This window comes from Egretta garzetta, unplaced genomic scaffold (assembly GCF_000687185.1).
Source record: "Egretta garzetta isolate BGI_Z169 unplaced genomic scaffold, ASM68718v1 scaffold98, whole genome shotgun sequence".
NCBI classification, from domain to species: Eukaryota; Metazoa; Chordata; class Aves; order Pelecaniformes; family Ardeidae; genus Egretta; species Egretta garzetta.
Genome location: NW_009260611.1, coordinates 351455 through 373824, shown reverse-complemented (window position 1 = coordinate 373824; position 22370 = coordinate 351455). Strand labels below are relative to the sequence as shown.

General features: G+C 38.4%; 1 protein-coding gene across 5 annotated transcripts in view; it reads left to right on the top strand.

Moving 5' to 3' along the window:
* MICU2 (mitochondrial calcium uptake 2) overlaps positions 1–22370 on the top strand; it is a 106778-nt gene that overhangs the window by 26677 nt on the left and 57731 nt on the right. For 3 of the 5 annotated variants that reach the window (XM_035900416.1, XM_035900413.1, XM_035900418.1), the window contains exon 2: positions 18717–18864. In XM_035900416.1, the coding sequence (XP_035756309.1) occupies positions 18777–18864 (88 nt within the window). In that variant the 5' untranslated portion in view covers positions 18717–18776. Of the gene's footprint in view, positions 1–10059; positions 10159–18716; positions 18865–22370 lie in introns of those variants that run through there. The other 2 variants (XM_035900415.1, XM_035900414.1) reach the window with 2 other exon arrangements.

Sequence of the window (22370 nt, the reverse complement as noted above, 5' to 3'; positions counted from 1 at the left end):
GACATCCAGACCACCAGAGCGCCTGCCATGCACATACTCCTGACATGGAGCAGTATATGTGTGCAGGTTAAAAGAGATCTTGTGGGGTCATGGAGCTGCTCCATCTCACAGCTCTGTGCAAGTTCTGCCATGTGTCAGTAAAAATCTGATTGGGGTGTGACAGGGCCTCTTCACTCATCTCAGTTGGGGTGGAGCAGCGTAGGCACAGACACCGGTTTGCTTATGGCAAGGCAGATTTAGGTGGCTCCTGGCACCATGCAGAAACAGAACTTGAAGGACTTCAAAAATTAAACAGCAGTCTTGCTATCCGCAATATAAAGGCCTGTCTTCAGCTTTTCCTCATAGATCATGGTTTCTAGACATACTTACTATTCTCTATTTTATTTTCCTTTCTGTTTCTATCATCCAAGTCACTCATAAAAATATTGGTTAGAACAGGGCTTAGGGCATTTATGTGATGGCTCCTAAACTGCCAGTGTAGTCCTCAAAGATAACCCAAATATATTGCCTTTCTGTACTTAATGCTAACACAGACTTTGTATGTGTCATGAAAAAGATTCTTTGTGACGTCATCTATATCATAAGCAAGGTGTCACTTTTGCAGTAAAAAGCTGATTTTGACTTTTAGGACAAAAAGAGAGGGCCTCAAGTTGCATCAGGGGAGGTTTAGGTTGGACATTAGGAAAATTTTTCAATGAAAGGGTTGTTAAGCATTGGAACAGGCTGCCCAGGGAAGTGGTCGAGTCCCCATCCCTGGAGGTATTTAAAAGACGGGGAGATGAGGTGCTTAGGGACATGGTTTAGGGGTGGAATGGCAGGGTTAGGTGAGCGGTTGGACCTGATGATCTTAAAGGTCTTTTCCAACCTGAACGATTCTATGATTCTATGACTTTCCCATAGACTGAACGGTTTGCTTCCCAGCGTTTTTCCTCTGCCATGTCAGAAATGTGCTTTTAGTCATCTAACCAGGAACTGTCAGCATATTAGTTTGTTGATGGGAAAAACTTGGTGCTGCAAATTAAGACAGTCTCAGCAATGAGATTTTATTTACAGTAGCTTCATATATACAAATGTTTGATTTCAGGATTGAGGATAAAGTTAATACAAACCAAATTCTTATTACATTTTTTTCCTCTCATTTTTTAAATTAGCAACTTTTACAATATGGGTTTCTAAATACAGGTAGAATCACTTTAAAGCAAGTAATTAAAAGCTTTGTGACTTGCCAGAAGCAAAGTCAAAACAGTGGTACCTTTTTTTAATTACTCAGTATCTTTAATGGTATGTAATGATGGGAGAGCAAGTCAACCATGATCAGAGAAGGAACAGTCTGCAACATCTCCTACAGGAGGCTCCACAAAATGAGCAAACTGACATTTATTTGAATAAAAGATAGAAATTTAAACAGAGAAAATTCAAGCAGCTAGGGGAGACAAAACAAAGATATTTGTACACAGATCTCCTCTGTCTTCCGTGTCGTTGCAGATGGGTCCTTGCTTTCAGCAAGCTTGATGACCAAGAGGCAGCAAGCTCTGCCTCTTCCCTGCTTAGTCCTGAGGAAGGTCTATCCAAACAGCCATATCCATGCTGTTTTGCACTACTCTAACTACATTTTAAAACATCTCTGGCCAACAAGAATTTCCTATATGAAGATGAGCCCTTCTGGGAATGTGTTATTCTGTTCATGCCGTTGTGGGCACAGTGCTGAATTAGAACTGCTTCTTTAGGTCAAGTTCCCCTGGTGAGTGTGTCCTCATACCCCAGAGTGTAGTCAGAGTCTTGCAGAAGTTTATAGTAAACTGGTACTGTGTGGGAGATTCATACTACTTTACTCATCTGCATTTACATACCTTTAGATACCTGAGGAACTTGGTCTTTAAGTCACTCTGGAATCAGTGGGAAGAAGCAGTCTCCTCTGTGTGGTTTAGATACCGTAGATACCAAAAATGTATTCTGTTATTAACAGCCCTCCCAATTAGTGGTTGAATTCAGGAACAGATCCAAATCAAAGATAGCTTTTAAAATGTTAATCTTGAATAATTAAATACAAGAAAACCTGGTTTTCAACCACAATGCTTTTGACCCACTTCTGAAAGCAACGTCACTAAAGATTATTTCCAAGAGCTGGAGAAGAGTGGCATATATAATCATTAGACTTGGGTCTGAAAAGCTTCAGATGTTACTTTAAAAACGGTTTGGCAATCATAAAACTGCTCTAGCTGGATCAATGAGATCAATGAAGTGTGAGAAAATAGATCAGTTTTGAGTAAAACCAAGTATAGTTTAATTTGAAGCGTGCAGCTGCAGTTTTGCAGAAAACAAAATATATAGCAAGCACAATGCTTTTATTCAGCTTAAAGTTCAGGCATTTTTTTCCAGCTATCGATTTACAGCTTAAGACAATGGATTTTGGCAGTGTGCAGAGCTATTAAGTAATGTTTATTAAAATGGATAAGAAAGGACTTAAGAGGTGGCCTGTAAAAGAGAATTTTTAAAGGACTGGTTAGTGGAATAAAGAAATAGCATTTTCTCCTAGAAGTAAAGTTTTATGTCCCTGGATAGGTCATTAATGAAAAAGATTGTGGTGATATCATCTTATTATTTAGTACAGTTTGTGAAGTGATATGGAAACTGTACTTATGGAGGTTTTTTTCACCTCTACTGTGAGGCTGAAAAACTTATGTGTGTTAAACATCTATCCTGGAGAGAGAAATAATCAACTATATTTAAGTTTGCCTCAGTCACAAAACTAGCATATAATTTGACATGAACTTGACATTCCCAGGGTCCATTATCCATTGTGCAATTCTTCACAATAGGCAATAGATGTGTGAAACTCCATGCCAAAAGTCATTAAAGTCACTAAAACTTTGCATGGACTCAAGGAGATGTTGGGTAGGTGCCAGAAAGTGATATAACCAAGGATTGTTAAATACCCAGAAACCACATCCAGCTCAGGATGTCCCTGAGCTCAAAATAGATTAATACTGAGAGAATATTTTTATTCCTTCCTAAGCATTTGCTTATGGCCAATACTTGAATTGATGCAGACACACTGGTATTAGATTTTAAGTAAAACATCTGACTCATTCAGATGCTCAAACCTTGCAGCCACAGACCATCAGGAAGGAGAAAGGATATTGAATAAGGTGGACCTTTGGTCTGACCCAGCGCAGTCATTCCTCCATTCTTCTGAGACCATCTCTGACCAAATTCAGGAAGACATTTAAAGGTTTTCCAAATACTTTCAAGATAGGGCTAGACATATGCATGAGTTCAGCTCTGAGCGTGAGCTTAAGTCCTACTGTATATGTGCGAATATATTTGTTTTTCTGAACAGAAGTGCTTTTGAAATCTGCTAACAGGTCACAAAATTGAAATATCCCGACTGGCAAGTCAAGGCTGTGGAAGACTACAGAGCCTTGGACAAAGGGGTGCTAACTTTCTGCAGTTAGAAGCAGGGAGTCTGTGTAACTACTTTAAATGAATATTTTATAATAGAATAAGCTTTAATGTCATATATATCCTCCAAAGATTTCCCCATTAAAAAATCTAAATATTACTGAGTTTCCCAACTGGTTTTATTTGTACTGACTTCTATTTTCACTCTAATTTTCATGAGCAATAAAATCTTAAGACATGATGACATCCAAGCTAGCTATGGACTTTATGCAACCCCGTATGTCTGTTTGCAGTGAGGGGTACCCTGGGGCCCTGTTCTTCCTTGCAGATCTTCCCCAGAGGTCACCTGCCTAAATGCAGGTGCTGGCAGGGTGAGTTTGAGCTTGGCTGAGACCATGCCCTAGATACAGACCTGAGCAACCTGCATTTCTCTTCCATCCTCATTCAGAATGAACGAGGTGTTTCCTAAGCACAGTGAGAGCAACTCTGTAACTGGTTTCTACCCATCTCACTACTACTGACTTAAGTGCTAATTTTTTTTTCTCCCTGGAACTGTTTTCAGGTTTGGTGGTTGCAGAATAAATAGCATCTTCCTACTCTTGACAAATAAGCGGCACCTGTGATCTTCTGTCATCAAGAAGCAGAAGCCTTAGGTGGGCAGAGAATGGGGTGGTGGTGGGGACATGACATGACATGACATGACATGACATGACATGACATGACATGACATGACATGACATGACTAGGCATATTGTCCTCTTTTTCCTTCCTTCCTCCATTCAGTTGCCTTGCAAAAGTCGCAGACCAACAGACTTAACAGAATGAGCATCTCTGACAGTTGCTCTCAAGAGCCTGGTGTTTGCTGATATTTGTCTCAACTTTCTCTGCAAACTGAGACTGTATTTATCGAAGATCTTAATGGAGGAATGTTTGGCATCCTATTTTATATCTTAGAAAGCCGAATCTGTTGTGCAACGTGAGATTGAGCACCAGTTAGCCTCATCTCCCTTCTTTATTTCTTTCCAGTAAGGAGATGGTTGGGAAAACATGGAAAAGAGTGGCACAGAGAAATAAACTTATTTGAAGTGAGTTACATTGTAAAACCTTCAGCTAAGCTATTCTGTCTGTCCAAAATTAATTCCTCTCTTAGTAATAAGCCAATTAACAAAGGTCAGAGTTGGATCTGAAGAACTGTTTGGTGGTGTTGCTAATAACATACTAATTGCATTGTCACATTTTAGTATTGTAAAAAAGAAATGGCATTACTATGTCAGATGCTATAGATAAATGCATAATATCCCTATTTTTAAAATAAAGCCAGTTCTGCATTTTTATGGCTGGTCCAGCTGTCCTGGTCTTTGCTTTTAACTTGTTCTGGGCTCTTTCTCTGTCTGTCAACCTGAAATTTTGTGGCAAATGGTGAATTAGGACATGAAAGTCATTCTCCCTGAAAAGATATTGTGGAGAATTTCAGCAGTGTCTTGAATTAGTATGATATGGTAAACCTTCTGTCTTCATTGGCTGTGTGAGTTATTCCCAGCGATAAATTTTATAAGACTTTTTATAACAGATCAGTGGAAGATTCAATATGTTCTTTTACTTAATACGTGTTAGAATAGGTGTCCAGCTACAGATCCAGAATGAATCTGTTTTTCAAGGATGATGGTTAGTACTAGCTAGAAATAAAGTAATCTATTTGTACTTCGAAGTGGTGAAATTGTAGGGCTGGCTAGTGAATCTTCTCAAGCAGAGCAGGGGAAAACTAACTTGCAGTATTTTTGGTTACTACTGTAAACATTTACAAATAAGCAGTCTTCAAAAAATGTAGGCATGCCTGAGGTCTTAGGATGTCTGAGAAATTATTTTTTATTATAAGAGGTTGGACTCTAGCATTAGAGTAGGAATATAGCATTAACTTAACTCAATCTGAGTTTTATGCAGTTTTGTCCCTCTTGAATTAAATTCTGTAGTTAAAAAAATTCACAAAAGTCTGAGATAAAGATAATCTTAAAAACTTTGAAGAGGAGGAGAAGAGAGAATTGCATTGGATGGAGTTCTGGACCTCCCAAAGAAATGTAATGTTTGTGCTAACAGTCTGCTTCCAAGTATATGGCAGCTTTGATAAATGGAAGAATACTGATAACCACTGAGGTCTTGAAAAAGAAAATCAGCAGATGCTTGATGACCTGCTTAAATGGTACTACAGCCTCTACAAAAGCCATTTAAGGTGCAGCCAGGATGACTGAAAACAACTTTATCTCCAGAACAGAGGAATGTAGCACAGGAAAATGGATGACCTACCAGGTACAGGTTTTTCCTAGATTCAGACGCTGCAGTAGTGCTGCATTGTGACCTTGCAGTCTCGCTGAAGGTGCAGCAGTGATGGGCTTTGAAGGGAGGATTGAGAAAACATGCTTGAACTTTCATTATAGAAGGAAAGTTCAAAATTAGAGGATGGAATTTATAAACACTAGTAAAAAATGAAGAGTTGTTACAACTCTGCTGTAATCAGGAATACACTGGTTTTATACTCTACAATGGCTCCAATTAAAATAAATAGTTGTCAGTGTTACCTTATTCACAGTGTTTCATATTGAGGTAATTTCAACTTTCAGATAGCTGTTATTGAAACGACTGAATGTAAAAGGGATTTTTTTTTAATTTCTCTGATGTAAATCTAATGTCCTGGACAATCATCTCCTTGATGCCCAGTTTAGAGGTAGTAAGACATTTTCTTTTTGCAGCTTAAGTGTGTGTATAAACTAATGAATGCAAGCTTCTGTTACCTGCTGGTGGTACCCTTAACTTTTTCTCATCTGTTCCATTTTCTGTGGATTTTTTGTTAGAGGCTGTCAAAAACTGATTTTAAAAGTTCTGTTCTACACAGCAAACTGCTGGAACTTTGAAGATAATTCTTACCAGTTTTGGGTATGATGAGTTTTACAGTCCATTGAAAACTTAAAATGCTACACAAATCTTCGAGTTAAATAATGCATGCTTGGTTCAAAGTAAGTATGTCTATTTGAATAAGCAGAATTCTAGATTTCTGAATTCTTGTTTGGAGTATTTTGAGTTTATTGTGAGTGTTTTGTTTTGGAAAAGGATGTTGATGAAAATCCTCAACCAGAAGATGAGAATATCTGAATTTAGATAAAATTTTCACTGTGGTTTCTGTTTTTCTGGGCAATGAGTGGCACAGCAGAACCATGCATCATGCAGCCTACTTAGCTGTCTCTCTTCATCCAGTCTTCCCATGTGTAATCTCTGTGTCAGATGAAAATGCTTTAGAAGAAAAATTTGACATAGGTAGAAAGTTTAAAAAAATAAGCAGGACTAGGAAAAATACTCTTGGTCATTGGTAAATATAGTATGTTTTAAGACATGCAAGTTTTACACATAACATTGTCACAAGATCATTGACTCCTACAGAAAACAAATCATTTGTTTGGAAGTTAAGTCAGCAGCTTTATGGAGAAATAAATATAATTTTACAACTTAATTACAGTATAAACATTTCTGGTGGTTGCAATGACTTTGTTGTTATTGTTGGATTAATCTTACAGGACATATGGATGTTTGTTTCGGGTCCCTCCTGGGATCTGCTAAATCCTCTGAGCATAACTCTGACCCCTCTTCTGAAGAGCTGAACTTGTTAGCTGTTTTTCATCTTACGTGACTAAACCTTTAATAAATAAAAAGAAAACGAAAGAAAGGAAGGCTTTAAAGAGATTCTGTTTTCTTTCTTTTACATGTTGTTATTGTCTGATTAATTTATCTCTGTGGAAGTTTTATCTAATAGTGTTAGTTCACTGTATTTAAAAGTGAAGAATTTCACACATCCCAGGTGCTGTTGAATGCTTTGGGAGGTTTGGTGGTGGTATGGTAGTCTCTTTCTATGGCAACCTAATCAGTTAGCTCCCCATCACTTATGGCACCTTCTTAAGTATCAGGCTCTCTGAGAACTGAGAAAACATCTTGGTGTAACATAGGTAATAAATGGCGTTTAAAATCTGATAGACTTTTTGTAAAGTAAAGAGTGTGACAGATTCAGCTAAGTATCTATTTTGTTTTAGGTTTGGTTGCTTATGCAGAAGAACCTGGAGCATATCTGGCTTTTTTTTTTTTTTTTTTTTTTTTTTTTTTTTAATTCTCTCATTTCTTTTTGCCATTTGCATGTGTCTTTAACTTGGAAAATTTTGTTATAAAAGGGCTGGAGAAAAGCTTAGGAAACACGTTTGGTTTTTTTTTCCCCCAGGAAATTTTCAAGCTTCTGGGGAAGCAGTAGTGTATTGAGTTCTGTAATGTTCACATTATCACGGAGGGGAATTCTTACTCTTTCTGAACACAGTTTTCCCATCTTTCTAACAGTCTGTCACATCTAGGATTGTTATACATTTGTTCTGAAGGGAATAATATTTTGTGAGTATTGTCTACTATTTGGGCTCTTTAAACTGTGAATCTTTTTAATTTCAGAATATTTATAGCAAGCACTTGTGTAGCTGCATGCCCTCTTCTCTTTTGTTGTGTTTTGATTTGGGGTATTTTTTTATTAAAAAAAAATAGCTACAAACCACAAACTGTAAAATTCCTAATTCCTTTACTGGTAAGTGTTTTTATGCAGCTTCGCTGTGTAACGCCATCATACCAGTGTACAATTGGTATGTACACCAACTGGTATATACACTGGTATGATGTACAGTGACCTGTGATACTGTTAAATACATCTGTGGATTAAAACAAGAGCCACCACCTTGTAGATCTTGTGACCAAGGAGATCTCTCTTTCCATGAAGAATAAATTCAGGGCTCCTGTCTCAGCTGAGTACCAGCCAACAGAACTTTCTTCCAAGATTCACTGCATTTTTGAACTATCTGAGTTTTCTTTATGTCAAAGCCTTCAAAAAGGGAGACACTGAAATTTGATATTCATACAAGTTTCTTTTGAAGTATTTGCAGGCTGACTAAATAGAAGCACTCATTTACAGAGACCGATGACAGCTAGCATATATGATGCTTGCATATTTAAGATTGTCATTTTTTTTCCATTCTCTGATAGTATAATGTAAGCATTTTTAAGCCTTATGTAGGCATCCTGTTTGGTTTGGTTTGAGTTGTATTTACTCTTCTATACAAAAACATAGTTCTTAGTCCAGGAATTTGAAATCACAGGATATTTCTGCTCTGGGGGTTCTTGTCCTTGGTTGAGAAGCAGTTGTAAGTCCATAGGTTCTGCCACTGCGTGGTTGGTTTTGATTAGTGCTGCATTAGCCTGGTCGGCAACCACAACACAGGGTGTATTTCTTGTAATGCAGTCCCAGTGTTGTGATGAAAATTCCCTGGCAGGGCAAGTCCAAAGTACCTGGATTAAAAATTATCAGGATTCGCATTTTAATGCGTAATTATATTTGGCACATGGCGTGTTTCAGTGAGCGATACAGGAATCTAAGGCTGTTCTACATTGCCTTTTGTGGAAGGCACGGTGCATTCAGCCACTGTTTAAAACATTTTGGATGTGCAAACATGTTAACAATAGCGCTTAAACAAGATTGGTATTCTGAAACGTGTTTTGAAAACATGCGAGCGACAGTCTTCTCTGACGGCAGGGATGCAGTTTCTTTCACAGTGTTTCCTTGAAGCACGCATACATTGTAAAATACTGTGCCGGCATAATGCCTTTTTGGGAATACTTTTGGCACATCATTGGAAGTCGGGTGTACAGAACTATTGGAAGTGTATGTAAGCATTGACACAAGCACTCTGAAGTTGTTTTAAGAAGTTTATAGGACGAATTCTGGTAGATTTCTGGTACTCTTATTTGTTGGGGGTTTTTTTTAAAACTTTTCTCCTCCCATTATCACTAACTCCCTACTATCTTAATTCCCATTCCATTATATTTACCACTTCTTGCTCAGCCTTTATACAGATGATGGTAGCCATCTTCTTTCTAGTCTCTTTGATTCTTACATGGCATGGATATACTTAAATCTGCACAACCATTAAATGCTAACACAATACATCTATTTAATTACCAAGAAAAATTATTGAAAATGAGCCACTTTAGGGTTTTATTATGTAACTCCTGCCTGTCATCTTACATACCGCTGCATCAAATCTAGCTCCCTTATCCTCAGCTTTTCATCTCTAATTTTCTTTGAACCTGTACTGCTTACTTTACCTACTGGAAAGTCATCTTCCCTTTTTATCATCTTCTCCCAGTCTTGATTTTGGATATGCATTCTCTGAAGTCCTTATGCTTAGGTCAGCCTATTACATCTACCTTCAAACAGTTTATTTTCTCTTTTAATTTCTTACTTAAAAGCAAGGAGTCCAGAATTCGTTTGTCTTCTGGTTCAGAACGAAAACTGGTCTAGTATTCAACTACCAACTATTAAAGCTGTTAACTCTTTTTTTTTTTTTCCCTGCCTGTACAGTTGTTATAGGACCACACACTATGACGATAGTGTAAAACACTCCTAAAGCTGTAAAGCATCAGGTAAATGCGTAGCACTGTGCAGTTGGCATGAGTTGGACTGCAAAAATTCCCACAGTTTGAAGTTGTCCTTCTCAAACTCAGACATACATAGTTCCGTTTTGAAGGGCGTGGAGTTCAACTGAACCGCCATGTAATAAATGGATCATGTCTTGACGTATTTCAGAACAGATCACGTAGACCTACTATCAGAGTTACCCAAACAAAGCAAGAAGCTATTTGAACAAGGCATATGGTTTCCTTCTACAGCACGAGCACATGTAAGAGGTAAACTTCTATTAACTTGAAAAGCCCAAAAGATCTTCAAGCCCTGGGTAGGCAAAAAGTTCAGATGGCTTAGAGCCCCTCTCCCAGCTCTGCCTGAGAAGGTGTGCTGAGAGACGCTCCATACATCATTTGAATTGAGAAGGGGGTGGGAGGAATAAAGATACAGTATTTTAGATGCAAATAGTTAAGGTCCATGTGTTGATTATGCATTTGCACATAGCATCTTCCAAAAATATCTAGCTCTTCTTACCTTTAAAGATAAATGTATTCGTGTCTCCACATTTTAACTGCACTTTAATGTGCAGTGATTGACTGAAAAAAAGATCAGTGAGAAGTAAGTGCAACACGTTTTTCACTTAAATCCACTGACTGTCAGATACAATAGCAGTGTGATGAGCTTTCCGAGAAAGCTGTATGAACGTGTTTCCTGGGCACGTTGCCTTTGAGGTGTCTATGTGGTCCCCCCACCGCTCTGTACGTGTTTAATACTTCGGCACCAGTGTGTTCGAGCCGTGTGTCAGCCTTGGTAGGGGAATGTGTAAGCAGGGCGGTGTGATAACTTGCAAGTTGAGGTGTAAATGTATGGTTTGTTAAATGAACTGGTTCTCTGGCTTGTTAGAGCTTGGGCACCTTATCTGCCTTCGTTATATTCTTATAGTGGAAATGTGTGAGTTTCCAACTTCTTATTAAGTTGATGTTTAAAAGCAAGCTCTGCTGGGGCTGAAATTTCTAGAATTGAATAGTGAAATTAAAAACCCTTACAAACTGAGACTGTTTTCTGTATTATCTTTATATTTGGGTTAATTCTCCATTTGGTATGGGTTCTAGTAACAGTGGAAGACCTGCTCTGTGTGCACCAGTTTAGCCTGAACTCAGTGAAATACGAAGAGCGGGAGAGAAAAAGTAAAACCAAAAATGTCAGGGGCTTAGATGCAAATAAACTCTTCAGCTGCTGCTTCAAACGTAACTGTCACTAATTAGTACGAGCACAGCGGAGTTGTCTGAGTAGCTATTTGAAAGAAAGAAGGGGAGTGGCACCTGTTAGTGCATAGAAAGGGCTTCATCTAATTTTGGAGTATTTATATTCAGCAGTGTTAAGAGTAGCCAGGCCCAGGGCTTTTGCATTCTCATTCTCCACTTGTCCTTCTTTTAGCAGTCTGTTCTCTGTCTCAGAAGTAGCTCCTGAGAAGGTATTTTAATCTTTTGTCTGTTTCGTATTTAGGGATTTCAAGGCTGTTAGAGCTTTTAGTAACATAGTTGTTTATTTAGTTTCACATTGCTAAACACTCATTCAAATACTTGGAACTTCCAAACAGAAATCAGTATTTTTCTTCCCCTTCTTCCCTGGCTTACTTTATGTCCAGGCTTGCATGTTGATTTGCAAGGTCAAAAAATAGAACGTTGAAAAAAGTAGTACAGATCAATTCACTTCATAAGAACATTTTGCTTCTAATCTTACGTCTTCAGCTTGATGTTTGTTTTGGTAACTGATGCATTTGATTGAGACGCTGCCTAATGCATAGCTCACATTCTTTATTGCAAAAGCACAAACTACTTATGTACGTACTTATAAAAGCTTTCTTAAATATTACAGTCTTGAGATTTCTGTAAGTTACACATTTCTATCATGGATTTCTTGTCAAAATCCTTTTTCATCTATAAATTATTGCATCATATGAAACTTTCAAACCTTGAGCTCCAAACATTACCCTCTGTGCATTCAGCTTGCATGCTGGGTATGTCAACGTGAGCAGCAGGGTTTGAGGTTAAGTTACATTTCTGTTATTTTGATAATTTCAAATTGGATTGAATTGAGATTGAGATACAGTAATGACACAACGGCAAAGTTTTCATCAGTCTTACAGAAATTTGATATAAAGTTGCTAAATCCAGCTGTAGATCTAGTGTGAATTAATGGATCCGAACCTAAGGCTCCCAGAGAGCCTGCTGGCACCAGTGGGATTTTAATTACACCCATTGGTTTAGTTACCCTTATAGCAGGTAAAATGAGTGGTGCAAGTTAACTCTTCCAGATCAGGGAAGAAAAAAAAAAACCTTGATCCTCTTCAGAGGAGGGGGAAAAAAAAGTTTTATAGCTTAATGTGTTTTCCATTGGAAGGGGAAAGTGGAAGAAAATGTATAGATGATGGAGGAAAGAAAGGCAATGAAAGGAAACAAAGAGGGAAAATAAGTAAATTATATGGAAAGGAGGAGAGTGAAGAAGTAAAAATTATGTTGGGAAAAATTAACTGGAAAATGTAGGCTATTTTATAAGCAGAAAAAAGTACGATAGAAAACATAAAAAAGGTGCAGGCACATCAAACCACCAAATTCTGTGCAAAGGGAGAAGAAGTAAAATGAAAGGAAGTGGAAGACGTAATTTTAAATTTAAGAGAGAGATAAGTGTATATACTTACTTTAAATCATCTCTGACTCATCATCAGCTGCAAATATTTGAGTTTGTACACAAGTACTTACATTTTGAACAGATGCAGAATTTGCTTAGCAATGTTACAAAAATCCCATCACAGTGATCAGCAGTGTTACAAAAATCACAGGTAAGGGTTATCGAGGTTTTAGTTATGTAATCTTCCATTTTTATTTAATTATTTTTTTTTTTTTAGAAAATTTCAAAGATACAATAAATATTAGGTTTTTACTTGACTTAAGCTTGCTATTTTTCATACAAAAAAAAAATCAAAGCCAAAGATGGAACACCTTTAATTCTTTATTAGCATCCTAAATTAAGAGACTGATAAACAGATTCATAACATCAATCTGAAAATTAATTGTAAGAAGTAATGTTGTTGCCTTTAGGCATTTCTCAGTGCAGGAAGCCAAGAAGGAAACCGTATGCATTTGCACATAGTCTTTGGTAATGCTTGCAGACGCCAGTGGCTGGTCAGCTGCTGATCCTTGGCCGTATCGGCTGCAGAGGAAAACACTTGCACCCTTCTAGAGCCCTTTTTGTGTCATACAATTCTAATTTACCATCAACTGTCATAGCTTTACCATGGACATGCTCAAATTGGCATTGGAGGCTTGACATAAAACCACAAAGGCAGCTAAATTCCAAGTTAAAGCTGAAACTTCATTCTTAATTCACTCCGTTGTGCGAGGGTGCTGTGGAGCATGTGGGAACACCCAGCGTTTGAAGCCCCGGCTGTACCCACACACAATAGAACAAGTTAAGGATGGAATTTCAGCCCGAGCCGCAACGTTAATGCAGCATAGCTCTTTCTGGTTTGATTTCTTATTACATGGCACTGTTAAAGACAAAAATAAGCCCAAGTCAATCTCAGAGTCATTTTAAATTATGCTTACAAGAATCTCGTGCAAGCAGTAGTAATAGATTCTTCTCACCCGTTGCCTCTCAGTAAATTTGAATTTTTGTGTCCTGCTTGCTTTGAGTTTGCACTGTTGGAAACTGCTGAGGTGTTAGATTACAGATACCTTAATATCTGAAGTCCAGCCTTAAATACATAATTGTTTCCTACAGTATACCTGTCTTTACTTGAAACTCATTTTGTGGAATAGAATTAAAGAGGAAAACTCTGCTTTTTGCCCTGAACATGCATTTTTATGAGCAAAATGAGCTTTGACAGTGTTTTTAGAAATGTCAGGAATGTCAAATCTTTTTTATCTGGAGGACTTCTTGGATGACTCAGGAAAAAGTACTTGGAAATTAGTCAGAACTTAATTGAAGTGGGAAGGATACTGAATTGTTGAGAGAGAGCTTGGTCCCCTGTGCATGCTTTAGATTGGTACTTTAAAAGAAGATCAATCTTAAGTGATTGAATCAGCCTTTTCTTCAAAACATAATTTTTATTCAACCTTTGGTTAGGCATTTGGAATAGTGATTAGAACAGTTATTCAGTCACTTATCCCTTCTCAGGGCAAATGAGAGTTATGCTTCTAATCTTTTTTTCAAAAATCTATAGCGCTTTACTTCTTCCCATGTATCTCCGTCCTTTACCAGCTGTCTTTGGTGGGTCCGGCATCCCTGCTTGCTGAAGACACGGAGAGATACATGTTGGTGAAGAGAACAACGGTGAAGGAGGGGGATACAGCTTTTAAAAGAGCATGTAAGCTGCTGTTGTAGACTTGTCTGTATTTTACACTTAGCCACGTGGCATGGCCTGTACCTGCTTCAGGATGCCCGTGTCGCCTTTTCTGAGACAGTAGATCTGGACCTTTTGATCAGGATTAGGGACTGTACTAAACCATAGTTTCAGGAATAACTTGATCACTGGCAATAGTAGTCCAGAAACAGCAAACAATTTGGTGGAAAGAAGTGATATCGTTAAAGCAAAGAGGTTGGTAACTATGCTACAAAACACCTTCTGAAAGGGTTATTTTGATTTGGAGAATAATCATAGTAAACTGTTACGCTCATATTGTTTACTTAGATTATGAGAGTGGGTTTGTGTAGCGAAACGGAGAACTGAGGCAGTATGAGGGGGGTAGTTGGCAGTGTGGCTAGCGGAAGTGTGATGACCAAAGTAGGAGAAAGATGTCACTCAAAGCTTAATTAAATGCTGGCAGTACGTTTAAGGAAGAAATTAAGAAAAGCAAGAGTAAGACCATCAGTACTGATCTTTAAAGGGCAAACATCCAGCTACATTCAATTCAATTAAAATTGCAGAAATAATTGTATTGATTTTTTTTGTCAAATGATAAATTATATGGTTTGCACCTGAAGAGTCATCACTTTTTTGATGCCGTTACAACTTGATTGTGAATGTCTAGTGTCTGATGCCAAATGCAGCAGATTTAAGTTCTTAATTGGTATTAAACCAATTTGAACAGTATTATTGTTGGGTTTGGAAAATGTGAGAAAGATGGCGACTAAAAGGCCTTGCATCATCATGGTGTGCTGTTTGAGTATGTGGCCACTGATGCTAAATGCCTTCACTCTGGACAGCAAAAATCTCCACTTTCTCTTCTGGCTGAAGTGTGTAACACCCCTGCCGCCACCTCTTCTCCTCTGAGCTTCCACCCTCCAGTACATTTGCCCGGAGTTTCAGTCTCCATACAATAAAATCATGCAGACACGTTCGGTGGGAAGGAAGGTCAATTATTTTTTTGTGGTGCTCTATCCTTCCCTGCATCTTCTGAACTGTCTGTCCCGACAGCTAGAGAAAGTCCCCGTAATTGTGCTCCAGAGCTGGCATTCTCGCATTCTTGTTATAAAGGGGGCCTGGATTAACCACACTTCATGGAGGTGCTGGTGGTGTAGCTGTACAAAGCTCCAGCAGAGAGCCCAGCTCAGTCATCTTGATAACTTCTGCGTAGGCACTGGCAGGTTACTATTATGTTCCCCTGAAGCTTTCTCTTCTCCAGGTTGAAAAAGCCCAGTTCCCTCAGCTTCCATATGTTCTGTAGTAAAAAGGATCTTAATAAAAACTTTAAAATTATTTTTTGTGCAGATTGCAGAGCCACCTGGAGAAATTTCTTTATTCTCATAACTGTTGAGGGGGGGAAAAACTTATTCATCGTTTTTGAAATGTTTTGATAGGCTCTTTATTTTGTCTGTACATGTTTCTCTCCCAGACTTTCACTGAGATCTGCCTTATGCTCTTCCATAAATTAAAGTTCAAAATAATGGGATACAAGATAATTGCAAACATTTTGCTTTCATGTTACACTTCTGCACTCCTGATCATTGCACAGTCTTTTTTCCTTTAACATTAACGTACTTGGATTATGCTGTAGAGGCTGTCACGGTGACCATACGAAGACATGGAGGGATATCCGTCATCATAAAGATGGCAGGTCAGCTCTGTAGCTGGTATAAATTGTTCTACACTTATTGGAGTGCCATGAATTTTCAGTCTGAGGGCCACATGCTGTTCAGAAGTAGTGAGCAGTTACACGTGAGCAGCTGAGCTCTAGCGTAGCTCGTGCTGAGCTCATGCTGGTGTCCAGAGGGGTCACAGTGCTTTTAGCAGATGCTGAGCTTCTCATACAGTGACAGGACATCAGGAATTTTGCAAAAGCTTTGGAAACAAAGGTAGGAGATGGCACAGCTGATGCATTTCATCCTGTAAGGTTTGCTTATCTCATTTGTGCTAGTATTTGAAGCTGACTTTCATAAGAAACAACCCATGTTCTCAAGGCTGTTTTGCAAATCAGGGATGCTAGTTTCATGAAAAGAAAGGGGCTCACTGAATCTGTAGTCGCACGTTAGTGTAATTCTGATGGGAATACATTCTCTTCTAAATACAAGGCACTCTGCAGAGTTCATATATAAACTTGTACCTGTCTATTTCAGTTAAAGTTGTGGATTGCTGAAATTTAGTGCTTTGATATCAGAAACAAGTTTAGCTTTAGACAGAATTCAGACAAATACTGCAAGACTTAAGAAACTTGAAAATCCAGTTGGTTTGAAGACTTTGTAGGATTAGCTCTTGACTTCTTGTCTAAACTTTTTTATTTTATATTTTTGCAGAAAGATTGCTTTTCATTCCACAATTTTAGTTAAAGGACAACTGTGAAGCAATTTTCCATTTTTAAATTTGCCGTTGGGCAAAAATTGCTCATGTTACGATGAGAAGGAGATGGTTTTAATAAGAATGCTGCATGTTAGTACTGAGCAACTATGAACTATTCATTTGATATCTGCAACATTTGTTGGATCTTGTTAACTAAGCAATTAGAGAGTCACTTGCCCCCAAAGTTTTAAAATGAATAAAGCTGAAGTTCTCATTACATCAGATGTGGTTTTAAACAGTGTTTTCCAGAACGTACAGATCTGAATCACAGAACAGCAGCAGTGTTGTAAGCTTGTGTTGTAGGCCATGATGAAGCTCCATACTATGTAAGAAGCTTAAAGCCGTGATAGCCGTAAAAGAAAGCAAACCTTGGCTTCAGATACTTACAAGTAGCCCTCATTCTCCTTGCATATCAGAATATGAGTGTTTTAATTCTAAATTATGAGTATTTTGGTTTTTTGTTGTTTGTCGCCTTCCCCCTGCCTTCATTGAAACCTGAGGTTTGAGGGAAGCAAACACACTACACGGGGAAAAATTGACTGTAATGAGGTGATTGCATCATTCAGTGAGGCATTCTAAGTGCTTAATGCTAACACAGAGGTGCAAGGTGTGGGATTAAATGGCAAGTTGCAGCCTTCTCTTTAGAACTGTAATTAAGTATAATAGATATATGATGGTAATAATTGTATCCAGGCTATGGCTATATAAGTTTGCCAGTTGTACCCCTTGTCTTGAGATCCCCAAATTGTACAACCATGTGGTGCTCATATCCAGTTGGGGACCATGGTGGGTAGAGAAAAAGCAAACTTAATGACACAAAGCTGAAATGTTCCGTCCTCTTCTCTGATACCTCGTTGTCCACTTAACTGTTTTTTCATGCTTTCTTCAGTGGGCTGGTTATTGGCGGCAGCTTAAGGTCCACCATCCTGTTCCCAGAATGCTTCACTTTGAAGGAGTTGTTCGTTACTCTTGGACCACACTGTGTCCCATTATTTGAGCTGCCTGTATCAATATCAGTCCTCCATCTCTTTCCTCTACCTCATAAGCCTGACGCTAAACCTAATGTTTTTTTATCTTAACTTCAGAGCCCTGTCTGAGAGCTAGAAGCTATCATCTCAAAACAGCTTGTATCGTATCAGCTAGGTCCCCTGCGGTCTTTACCACTTCTTACCGTAGTCCTGGCATGTTGTCAGCTGGGTGGAGGAAATTAACTGCTAGTGCTTGATTCTGCAATTGTTCAAACTCAGCAGAGGAGACTGAATCAGCAGTCCCCATCCTGGAGGAATAGCAAGTTAAAATTAAAGTGTCAGAAATCTGATCACAGCTTTTACGTCGTTCACAGAGTCCCATTCTTGCTTGCCCTCTCCCTGGATGTGTGGACACACAGGTGCCCCATTACTACGCTATTTGCAAATATCTCTGCACGTTCCCAATTTTCGTAACAACCTCCTGTGAAACTGGGTGCCTGTTACCTTGCATGCTTTTCCCGTTTTTCTAACTTCTCTGAAAGACAGGCCCATACTTAAACTAGAACATCATTATTCTCCCATCTTAGGAAGTGTTCCACAACTTGATAATTGACTTCAGGAGTGGATCATTTGCATAGATGCAGAGCACATTTCAACCTTTGCTGAGCCAGTCACTAACCTGGAAAAATACTATCTGCTGTCTGGTCTATTTGGTTTTTTGTTGGGTTAAGTGAGATGAATTTGGCTCAGCAAGAGTCCAACAAGTAGCAGAGCTGGCAAATGAGGAGGTGCAAGACCATATGGCCAAGAGCAGGGGAGTGGGAAGCAAGGGCAACCTTTGGTGACAGCAAGCCATTAATTTGGCTCATCTGTGTTGTTAAGGCATACTCTCAGTAAAGCCAAAAAATACTTTGAATGTCATATAAGCAGGTCATTCATTAAGACCATGCCATAAAAGCTTTAATTCCTGGTAGTCTCTTGAGGCTCCCCACAAAATATTGAGGTTAATCAAGATCTAGGTATAGGATTCTTTGTAATTACAGCATTGGTCTACAGATGCAACCATCTTTCTGCATGGATTTTTTTTCTGTTTCAGAAGGAAGATGTCATTAATGTGGAAAGGGACGAAAGACTGTCTCTTCGGAAGCATCGCTTCATGCATTTTGCATCTTTGGAATACGAAGGAGAATATTACATGACACCAAGAGATTTCTTGTTCTCAGTAATGTTTGATCAAGTTGAACGTAAGTTGTTTTCTCACCAATGTATTTGTGAAAGAAAAGAAACTTGCAGGTCCCCTTAAAGATGTAATTTGCAAATCACTGGGATAAGACCCCTAATCTGACATAAATCAGCAGAAGCCAATTTATAAATGTTGTGCGTATGGATTTTCACAGGCACCGCCACCACCCTTTACACCAGTGAAGCGAGGCTGATGATTTAGAAATCTGGTGACTTGACGATGACATTACGTCTCTGCATATTTTGCATGTCTGATCAGTATGCAGTTCCTCAATTACTTACATACCACAGAAAATAGTAGAACTGTAATATAATAGTGTTCATACCTTTCCTGGCCCCGTTATCTGTCTATCCACTTCACCAGTAAGTACTCTGTCACCTTTTTTCTTAGAAGAGGCAGTGACGGGTGTGACTTGAATGAGTGTAATGAAGCATTGAACTCAGCTGCAAGTTTCTGGTTTCAAATCTCCTCTGGTTTATATGAAACGTAGTTAAGAACAAACCAAATTGTATGCATGTTTTTAAAAAAGTACTTTTAAAAGCATACTTTCTGAGAAGATAGGACAAATACACAAATAAAAAGTGCATAGGTTGTCCTCCTTTCCTCCTGGTTTTCTGGCCTCATTAGCTCTGCCCCATTCCTTAAGCTTCTTTTATCTATCTTTGTATCATTTTCTGTAATTTCCATTTTACAGTATTTTTTTAAAATTATGTATGTTTTTTCTCTCAAAAAAATTGGCTTTTACAGCTTTCCCAATAATTTTTTGCTTTAGAAAGGTTAAGTTCTCCAAATTTCAGAGAGGATTGTCACTCAGATGACAAATACTCTGTTATAACATCTGCTGAGGAAAAGAGGGGGAAATTATAACTTTAATCATTGTTTGCTGCAGTCTGCACATACTGACCTGGGGAGCATGTTGTCTAGCAAAAGCCATTCATAGCCTGGCATGTTCTGCCCAGGTAGCAGCGAATGTCCCGAGTGACTTGGGGGTATTGAACAGGAAATACAGAAGGGAATTCAAGGTACTGTGGAAAAGCTTGAGAGACAGGGAGGAAGAAGGAGACCTGAACACACTTTGATTCAAGCCTGTGGAAGAACTGGGGCAGAACAGAGTTTACTGAGCTGCAAGTGGTCAAAGAACAGGACACAAGAATCTGTAATGACAGAAGTTTTCTTGTGTCTGCCAAACATCTATAGGTGATCAGGATACATGGCTTCACTGCTGACACACAGCTTCTAATATTATACAAAGCTGAATAGAAATCCTTAGAAGGACTTTATGACCTTGAGAGTCATGGTGGCTCTCAAAATAACTTTTTTTTTTTTAATATATGGCCAACGGAAAGAGTTCTTTCCCCTTCAAAATTTAGGTCATTAAGTTGAAAACCTAGAAGGGATTTTCTTTTGAGTTTTCCAGCCTGAAACACTGAAAGGCAGTGAATACTGAAATTTTCAGTTTTGAAGGTGTGGGTTTCAGATGGTTGTCTGTGAAAGCAAGGTTAGAGAAATAAGTGTTTTTCAGTCTTAGCACTTCATACATATTAATTGGTTACTCCAACTATAATAATACATGTGCAGATTTTTAATGAAGTAGTATGCGGGTAAGATTTATTTGTAATGCAACCAAATTAATTTCAGTTACTTTGCTAATATGAGTAAGAAACAGAAAGGGAAAAATTACAAGAAAAAAACACGTGAACAAAAAAAATCTTTGCACTAATGCATATTTAGCGTTTCAAATTGAGGTCAGGCTTACAACAACAGCATCATAGACAATTCATAGAAAAATGTTAATATTTGAATCTAATCATAGAATCATAGAATCGTTTAGGTTGGAAAAGACCTTTAAGATCATCAAGTCCAACCATCAGCCTAACACTGCCATCCCACCACTAAACCATGTCCCTAAGCACCTCGTCTACCCGTCTTTCAAATACCTCCAGGGATGGGGACTCCACCACTTCCCTGGGTAGTCCATTCCAGTGCCTGACAACCGTTTCTGTGAAGAAATTTTTCGTAATGTCTAACCTAAACCTGCCCTGTTGCAACTTCAAACCATTTCCCCTCATCCTGTCGCCCATTACCAGGGAGAAGAGGCCGACCCGCACCTCGCTACAGCCTCCTTTCAGGCAGTTGTAAACTCCTAAACAATTTTTTAACCATCATAGTTGTGGGTTCTTTGGCCAGTAGCATAAGCACAATGGTAAGCAATTATCCTCAAGTCATATTACTTGGGATTTAAGGTTTTCTTGTAACTGCAAACAGACATAGCATTTGTTAGCAAAGAAATATGGTGGTTTAAGTATTTTAAAGGCCGTGGTTTGTTCCTTGTGTTTATAAGAGTTTCATATGAGGAAAATAAACAGACCTATCTCAAGCGTCTGTCCAGGTATATTCAGAGTAGACCAATATGGTGAACTTAATAGCAAAGCAGCAATTATTTTTGGAAGCTTTCCGCTTATATCATAAAATTAATTCCCTTTCACGCTGAACAGTGTAGTTTTAAAAAGGAAAACAAGCATGCCACCGTAATGCTAGAAAGCCTTTTACTTAGTGGCATACTGAGATGCAATTTTAATATGTCATACTTCATACAAATGGTGCGTCATACTATGTTGAACTTAAAGCTGTAATGATTTGGTTATTCTCTACCTATTTTTTGATCAATCACTAATTAAAAACTAATCAGAAACATTTGAAGCACCCTGGCAGTAACCATTCATCTTCATAAATATTTGCCTGGAGTTTGCCAATTGGTTGCTGTATATGATAATGTGGAAGGCTTAGGGCTGTTCTAATGTTTTGTTCCTGCTGTCTTTTACAGATAATATGCAGGAACGTATGACCAGCCTTGTGAGCAATTTAGCTGTGTACACCAAGAAATATTGCTGAGGTTGATCACAACATTCTCTTGTTTTGTTCCTATTCAGAGATAAACACTCCCAAAGGGGAAAAAGGCAAGCAAAAAGAGGGGATGAGAAGCAATTATGGGTTGGGAATAGGGGTCCTTGTCCAACAGCCTTGGGTTTTTTTGCTCACTGGTGATTGTCACTGGAGAATTACTTCAAAATCTTGTGTTAGTTTTTAAGCATAATTAAATTTAGAAGAAAGTAAATGTGATGTTGTGTAAAGCAGATGAGTTGTTGGTGCTAGATCAAAGCCACTGACGTTAGAAAATACTAAAATATTTTAGCTATGTCCAGATTGTCAAGTGAATTCCTGTACACAGAAGGGTGGAATTTATTACTGAAGCAAAAATCTTAGGTGTGCCCTGTGACGAGGTTGCAAAACATGCAATAAATTATGATTTATTATAGAACACTTTCCCAGATAAGAAAACAGATGAACTGTAGTGCAAATATATCAACTGTCATCCAGCCCAAGTGATCTTGAACCCTGCTTGATAGACCTTAGTTCACTAGTTCTGCTCATTTGTTTCCTGGTGCATGGGTTTCTCTATTACTCATTTTCTTTAAGGTAGGCGAAAAATTGTGAAATCTTGGCATT